Here is an 8,245-nt window from a genome sequence, read left to right as displayed (position 1 = left end):
TGACCTCGCTTTTTCACAAGGACATTTTATATCTATTTTAGGTTAGCCGAGATGCTGTTCTTGGGGGTGGAATCCTAGGCGTAAATTAAGTCGCTCGCGACTGGGAGGGGGATTCTGCGACCCCAATGGTGACTCATGAACGGGCAGGCGTATGACTGCAGGGTAAGGAGACGGTACCTTCCGGGCCTCGCTCCCCCAGGCCGGAGAGCGTGCGTTTCTGTGGAGCGCTCCGTAGGTTCACGCCTGCTGAAGTGCTTCTGTCAGGGCAGCGTGTGAAGGTGCAGACACAGGAGCACAGGAGCGTGTTCAGCTCTCCGAGCTTCTCTGGGGGCCTGCAGGGGAACACACACCTCTCCAACTGGCTCAGACCAGCACAACCAGGAGGAGAGTGAGAGAGAGAGAGAGAGAAGGAGGGTCGTCCCTTAAAGAAACCCTGCGTAGGACACGGCTGGGGGCTGTCGGTGAGCCTGGGCATCTCATCGGGAAACGACACGCATGTCGATGCGAGACGTCGAGCGAGCTTCGTGGGACATCCTGTGCTGAGACGTTCTGCTCGGTTAACCGTTATCCTCTGATTTTGGATGTGCCTCTTTAAAAAATAAAATAAAATGGTACAAAAAATACCACAACAAACAAGTCGGGGGAGAAAAATATGGTTTTCTTAGGGTCCTAACACATCTGATTTGATGACCATATAGTGATCAGGTACAGGGTGTGAACAGGGACAGCATGCCCTGTATCACGAACAGGCCTGGACACTTTGGTGTGAAGGGAGTTTAGATGGAGAGAGACAGAGGAAAAATAGAGGGACAGAAACCTAAAAACGTCCTTTTGGGACCAAGTCAGAGGCCATCTTTTCTGGCTCACCCCTGTCCCTCTCTCCATCCAAACACAACACACACACTCTCTCTCTCACACACACACACACACACACACACACACAGGAAGTGAGTGAGATGCTTGTACCCGTTGTCCTCCTCTCCTCCTGAGGCACTGTCCTGTTATACAAGACCTGAGATTCCCTCTCTCTCCTTCTCCAGCTGTACCACCTCTTCCTCCTCCCCCTGCAGACCCCCGTCCTGCTCCCCCCTCCTCCCCCTCCTTATCCCTGGGCCCAGGCTAGCATGCTGCACAGAACAAAAGGCCCTTGATGTGTCCCACAGGATCACGGCACGCAAGGGGTTAACTTCGACTGGCCTTGTGTCTTTTGTCGGGGAAGTCTCTGAGTGTGTGTGTGCGTGTGCAGAGGGAGGGGAGAGAGCGATGTATGTATATTTGTCTTCTGTATGTCTGTCTGTGTGTGTGCTTTCTTGTTCCCAAGCCTGTGTGTGTGTGTGTGTATGGGAGAGGGGGGGTGCTAGATGGGGGGGGGGGATGGGCGCCTCAGGTTCGGTGCACAGGGTTCCTACTTTGTCTGGCAGGGACTAGCCGGACAAGGGGAGGGAGGGGAGGAGGGGAGGGGGGTGGTAGGGGTGTTAGGAGGGGTTAACAGGAGGGGGGGGGGGGGGGGGGGGGGGGGCGTGGCCTGAGGTCCCGCCCCCTTCTCTCGCTGACAGGGTTTCCTGTGGCTGAGTGCAGGGGCGGAGTCCACAGAGATGGAGCGATAGTCCTGCCCCGATCCTCCCTCCCCCCTCCACCACCTCACACATTACTCATCCGCCTGAAATTAAGGCGGCGCAATCTAGCAGTGGAAACATGCGACACAGGGTAGATGTGTGTAGGGTGTCCATGTGGTGGAGGCAGCATTGGTTTTGAAGTGTTCCTTATTTCCACCCTGCCAGGCTGTGGATTATTCAGTGAGTCGTTTTAATTGACTGTGAAGTCCGATTTAAAGGGGGGTCTCTCCCATAGAGACGAGTAGATTAATTTTATGGTTTTTATCATGGGGAAATGTTCTGTACGGTGTGCTCACATAATGGGCCACATAGTTTGTAGTTAACAAACACATTTTATGGATGAATGAATAAATAAATAAATAAATAGAACCTGACAGGAAATGCAGTTCATAAATGAGTCGGTATCCAACGTTTGCATTTCTGATGTGACATCAACGTGAAATGACCTGTGTGTGTGTGTGTGACAGGAGACTTTGAGGAGGAGTCCAAGCAGCCTGCCGTGTCTGAACAACAGAAACACCAACTGAAGCACAGAGAGCTCTTCCTCTCTCGGCAGTTTGAGTCCCCTCCCCGCCACACACATACGGTGAGAGCCTGAGCAGCAGCAGCAACCGTCTCTAACACGGCAGGTTCACCTGCCAGCCCTCACCAGCAACATGGCCTCAAGTCAGCCGTTGCACAGGCCACCTTAAGTTAAACCACCAAGGATTCGAACCCTGGAAGACTATTCCACCGCTCGTGTGGTGAAGATGTCCACAAAGAGGGCAGCTATGACATTAAACATCCCTCCCTTCTCGATAATGAGAAATGGTGGGAAAATGTTTTTATGGCGTTTTTAACTTATTATTTAACTGGCTTGCCACTGACATGTTTATGTTTAGTCGCATTATTATAGCTGGGGATAGCTCGTGCAACATGGGAACCTGGGTGACCTCTCAATGACCCTCCTACTGACCGCTTGTCTTTCATTCTCATATTCTCTCTCTCTCTTGGTGTCTCTTTATCGGCTCTCCCCCTCAGAGGAAAATGCAACGTCACACTCCTGAACGAAACAGATGTCCTGGCTGGCTACCTGGAGAAGGAGGTCCGCAATGTTTCACACTTCAGTAGAACTATACAATTAGTAGACCTACACACCTTCATAGCATTTCAAACCTGTTATGGACTTAGAAAGGCCGTTTTTGTTTTGCATTCACCTTTGTTATAACACAGTTTACTGTGTTGTGTGTGTCTACAGGACTGTTTCTTTTACTCGCTGGTGTTCGACCCCGTCCAGAAGACCCTCCTGGCTGACCAGGGGGAGATCCGGGTGGGATCCAAGTACCAGGCTGAGATCCCAGACAAGCTGGCTGAAGGTGGGGCTCTGAAGAGGGGTTGGGATTAGACAAGGTGGCCAGCCTGTCTGCTTTGACACTGTGACACACACTCACACACATTTACATTAAGTCATTTAGCAGACGCTCTTATCTAGAGCGACTTACAGTAAGTACAGGGAAATTCCCCCGAGGCAAGTAGGGTGAAGTGCCTTGCCCAAGGACACAACGTCATTTTGGCACAGCCGGGAATCGATCTGGCAACCTTCAGATTACTAGCCCGATTCCCCTCACCGTTCAGCCACCTGACTCCCGGGACACACACACACTCCTAAAGGACTGCCACTGAAGTACTGACTCAGACTCTGTTACAAAGCCATGTATCACATGATTGAATGATGTGCCTGAATAGAGACCTGGCAGACCCTGTACACACTCCAGGCTGCTGGTGGAGGAACACTCTGAAGTTCATTGGTGTCTGGTTGGCCTTCTTCCTCTCTCTGTCTCTCTCTCTCTCTTCTCCTCCTTCCTTTCACCGACACCACCACCACACACACCGTCACACACACACACACACACACCCTCTAACCGCTGCTCCTCCTGCCCAGGTGAAGCCGACAGCCGCGTGCAGGAGAAGCTGGAGACCAAAGTGTGGGACCCCGACAACCAGCTCAAAGACCCCCAGATCGACCAGTTCCTGGTGGTGGCACGGTGAGTGCCCCTCCTCCTCTCCCCTCCCCCCCCCCCCCCCCCCCCCCCGCCCCCCTACTTCAAGTCATTTTCACAAACGCCCACCCCTGTTACCCTGGTTACTTTACCACCCTGGCCCCTGTTGCCATGGCGATGCCCGGGGATTGTCAGAGGTGGCGAGCGATGTGTGTGTGTGTGTGTGTGGGGCAGATGTCCACTAGGCTGGTTGTGAACTCCCCCCCCTCCCCTCCCCCCCCCCCCCCCCCCAGCCCCCTCCACCCCTAGGGACGGTTTTTGTATTGAACAATCAGCTCATGGTTTCCTTTAGCGATGGTGACTCGGCACGCCAGGTGTGGTGTCGGAAGGCCATCCGAACAGGGCTCCCACTGCTGGGTTTTCTCTCCAAGTCTTTTGGAGGGAATGGAGCTAATGTATGCAGTGGGTCGTTCCTTTGTTGGTCGAGTCAAGCTAGAGGGCCATCTAGTGGCCACTTGATGGAAACCTCTCTCAGACGGATTCAATCCCAATTGGAAACGATCTTGTTGAGGCGGGGGAAAATAATTTCTTCTCAGTAGGATTGTTTTTTTTTGTGTGTGTACACATTCAAGTTGAATAATGGTAAGAGGGGTGATGATGATGATGATGATGATGAAGTGCTGATTGTGGTGGTGTGTGTTGCAGGGCCGTGGGGACGTTTGCCCGAGCCCTAGACTGCAGCAGCTCCATCCGCCAGCCCAGCCTGCATATGAGCGCTGCAGCCGCGTCCAGAGACATCACACTGGTGAGACACACACACATACACACACTGAACACGCACGCAGTGAAGCATGACACAACAATAACTGCTCAATAAAGCTCTCTCTCACTCTCTCTGTCTCTCTCTCCTGTCTGTCTCTATACTTGTGCTTGTCCTTCTCTTCCCCTCACCAGTTCCATGCCATGGACACTCTGCAGAAGAACGGCTACGACCTGGCCAGGGCCATGTCCACGCTGGTGCCCCAGGGGGGGCCGGTGCTCTGCCGGGACGAGATGGAGGAGTGGAGCGCCTCCGAGGCAATGCTGTTCGAAGAGGCGCTGGAGAAGTACGGCAAGGACTTCAACGACATCCGCCAGGACTTTGTGAGTCTGCTGCACCCATAACACACACACACAAGCAACACAGGTTTTCAATTCACCCCGAACTACATTCCTTTTGTGGAAGCTGGTTCTTCCTGTACTCCTTTCCATCGTCGGGTTCATTCGGTGGGCTTGCGTTTTAGCCGACTGTGCAGACCTCTCTACAGGGACAATGGATTTGTTCTCCTCTTTTGTCCCCAGTTGCCCTGGAAGTCTCTAGCCAGCGTGGTTCAGTTCTACTACATGTGGAAGACAACTGACCGCTACATCCAGCAGGTGAACGAAACGCACGGACTCGCACGCACGCACGTCTCACATTCCGAGCAACCTGAATTTTCCCATCATGTAACCCGAGCAAAATGTAACTTTACCAACTTTAACCTGTACATTCATTCATTTGTTCCCATCTTGGTTCTCAGAAACGTCTGAAGGCGGCGGAAGCGGACAGCAAGCTCAAACAGGTCTACATCCCAACATAGTGAGTAACAGGCCAAGTTCAGAGCTCAGCCCATTGGATCATGCTATGGCACCCAGAGCTTACCACCAGCCCATAGAAGTCAAACCAGGGACGTCAACCCCCTGAATAACATCCGTGACTAGGAAACCCTCCTGGGAGACTAAAATGGCAGAGCAATAGAGTGAGAGATAATGTCTTCTAGAGCTGGTTGGACGAGCATTGAATGAGACGGGGATAAGTATGTCGACAGCCATATGCCTAATATGAATACATCAGAGGCGTGATCAGATTAACATTCAGTGACAAGGATCCCAGTCGTGTTGAAGGGACGAGGAACAGGGTCATTCCATCCTCACCACCACGTGAGCCTCAAGGTCACGAATACTGACCCTGTCCTCTCTCCCCCCCCCCCAGCACCAAGCCCAACCCCAACCAGATCATGGCTCCAGGCAGCAAGCCTGGCATGAACGGGGCAGCAGGCTTCCAGAAAGGACTCAGCTGCGAGAGCTGCCATAGTGAGTCAGAGTCCGTCTTCCCTACTCTGTCTCTCTCTCTACTTCTCTCTCTCTCTCTACTCCCCTCTCTCTCTATCTCTCACTCTGTACTTCTCTCTACCTCTCTCTACCCCCTCTCTCTACTTCTCTCTACCTCTCTCTCTCTACCCCCCTCTCTCTCTACACACAAGATATTGATGCCAGTGTGACGTGGAGCTGTGACATGAGCACGTCACTGTTTAGTCCTCCTCGGCTAACGCGTCTCCCCCTTGTGGCCTCCCAGCCGCCCAGTCAGCCCAGTGGTACGCCTGGGGCCCTCCCAACATGCAGTGCAGGCTGTGCGCCTCCTGCTGGATCTACTGGAAGAAGTACGGGGGCCTGAAGACCCCCACGCAGCTAGAGGGCGCCGCCAGATCTGGCTCCGTACGTCCTCCACTCACACACACACACATTCACTCCCAAACACACATCCAACACGTGCTGTCCCCGACGTCCCCCAAAAAACCGAATCCTCTCGCTCCCTGTCCAGGAGTCCACCCCCCGCGGTCACATGACCCGCCAGGAGGTGCAGGGGCTGTCCCCGTTCACCCGGAGCGAGGGGCGCGCCAAGCTCCTGGCCAAGAACCGGCAGACCTTCATCCTGCAGACCACCAAGCTGACGCGCATCGCCCGCCGCGTCTGCACGGACATCCTGCAGCCGCGGCGGGCCGCCCGGCGCCCCTACGCCTCCATCAACGCCAACGCCGTCAAGGCCGAGTGTGAGTTGGGAGCCGACGACAACAAAGACCATCCTCCGTCCTCCTGCTCTCCGGATCGGACTAGATGAGTGTTGCGGGGTGGGTGCGACGATGGTGAATCTCTTCTCCTCCTCCCCTTGCAGGTATGATCAGGCTTCCTAAAGCCACCAAGGCCCCTATAAAGAACAGGTCCATCCCTCGACCGTCCCTGGCCACCATAGTGAAGGATCTGGGTAAGTGGCCGTCATGGACGACGACGACATCTTCACGCGCTTCGCCAGTCTTTCATCCCCATGTCCTCCCCTTGTCAGTGCTCCTGATGTGTGGTTCTTGTCTCCCCAGCCGTGCAAGCCCCCCTGAAGTTGAAGGCTCCCAGAGGGACCCCGACACCCATCAACCGTAACCAGGCCAATCAGCCTCGCGGGGGCTCTGGGCTGCTGGGAAAGAGGCCCTTTGATAGCGTGAGTAGAGCCCACCCCTGAACACACCCCCTCGGCGTGTACATACTTGGTTCACACACACACACACACACACAATGATCTCCAGATCCCCACCTACAGTATTTCCCATTCATAATGGATATCTCTGATTTCCTATATTGCCCCCCCCCCCCCCCCAGTTCAGCATGTTTTGGCTTCAGGTGACATGACATAAAACAGACTGGTGTTCTAGTCCTTCTGTGTTCTTTAGTTCTTCTCTTGGCTACTGGAACAGACATGCTGGCACACGCAATTCCAGTTTCCTGTTCCCAGTGTGAGCTTAGCTGACCATCTGTCTCTCCTGCACTGTCTCCGAAGAACAGAGCCGCATGACCAAAGCTCGAGCTGGGATACTCCATCTATACACATCCACCCCTCCTCACTGCTCTTCCTCTCTCTCTCCCTCTCTCTCTCTCATTGGTTACAGGCAGCGGGGCTGCCCTTCTCCACCAATGGGAGGCCGTTCACGTCGGGAATGCGGACCACCTCTCAGTCTGTGATCAAGCGTCAGAAGGTGAACCAGGGAGACGCCCCCAACCCTGTGGTGTTTGTGGCCACCAAAGACACCAGGTGGGTTCGTCTCACCGCAGGCTCCAAGTGCCTCATTGGCCGTCCGCACCAATGACACTTTCTAGTCTTTGTTCGAAGGGTACACATTCTTTTAGAAGCTGAAGGTTTATTCCTGTGTCTTTGTTGCTTGTCCTTCCCCACAGAGCTCTGAGGAAACACCTGACCCAGTCTGAGATGCGCCGGGCTGCCAGGAAGCCCCACCTGCCTGTCAGGATCAAGCTGCCTCCCCGGCCCCTGGCCACACCCATCCTGCCCTCCAGCACCAGCGAGCCAATCGTTCTGGAGGACTGAGGGGGGGGGGGGGGGGGCGGAGCCTGTTCAAGACACGGTGTAGGAGGGCGCTCTTGCCGGTCCTCTGCTACGCAGCGCACGCCATACCAGTCGTCTTTTGTTTTGGTGTTTTTTTATTGTTTTTTTTTTTTTCTTTTTTTTTTTCTTCATCTTCTGTTACTTCCCCAAAATGCAATTGTGCTTATTTACACACACACACACACCCAATCACTCGAGTTACACGCAAATACATGTAAATCTTGAGACATTTACACTGACATGCAGGCACCATATTTTGGGGCTTTGTAGTATTTTATTCCGGCTTCATTTTGCTTCCTTGTTTGGCTCCCCTTTTTTTATTGGCTAATATTTTAAACTGTGTAATTTAAATCAGAAATATTTCTCATCCTGAAATAATGGTGATAAAGCACACTTTATTTTTTTCCTCCAGGTCTATCTTATTTGTGTAAATATTCGCAACATTTGAGGGGGCGGCTCCTATT

The 8,245-nt window shown here is 53.4% G+C and overlaps 1 protein-coding gene across 1 annotated transcript in view; it reads left to right on the top strand.

Moving 5' to 3' along the window:
• The window catches only part of mta2 (metastasis associated 1 family, member 2), a 16,035-nt gene extending 8,082 nt beyond the window's left edge, over window positions 1-7,953 (top strand). The window contains 16 exon segments of the mRNA XM_047049069.1: window positions 2,084-2,181; window positions 2,183-2,202; window positions 2,637-2,700; window positions 2,854-2,971; window positions 3,538-3,640; window positions 4,301-4,400; window positions 4,550-4,738; window positions 4,937-5,011; window positions 5,155-5,213; window positions 5,607-5,707; window positions 5,970-6,109; window positions 6,216-6,444; window positions 6,567-6,656; window positions 6,766-6,884; window positions 7,330-7,472; window positions 7,616-7,953. Of these exon segments, the coding sequence (XP_046905025.1) occupies window positions 2,084-2,181; window positions 2,183-2,202; window positions 2,637-2,700; window positions 2,854-2,971; window positions 3,538-3,640; window positions 4,301-4,400; window positions 4,550-4,738; window positions 4,937-5,011; window positions 5,155-5,213; window positions 5,607-5,707; window positions 5,970-6,109; window positions 6,216-6,444; window positions 6,567-6,656; window positions 6,766-6,884; window positions 7,330-7,472; window positions 7,616-7,763 (1,796 nt within the window). The 3' untranslated portion in view covers window positions 7,764-7,953.
• Window positions 7,954-8,245: the final 292 nt, after the last annotated feature.

This window comes from Hypomesus transpacificus, chromosome 25 (assembly GCF_021917145.1).
Source record: "Hypomesus transpacificus isolate Combined female chromosome 25, fHypTra1, whole genome shotgun sequence".
NCBI classification, from domain to species: Eukaryota; Metazoa; Chordata; class Actinopteri; order Osmeriformes; family Osmeridae; genus Hypomesus; species Hypomesus transpacificus.
The sequence above is the reverse complement of the archived record's forward strand: the minus strand, read 5'-3'. Positions and strand labels throughout refer to the sequence as shown.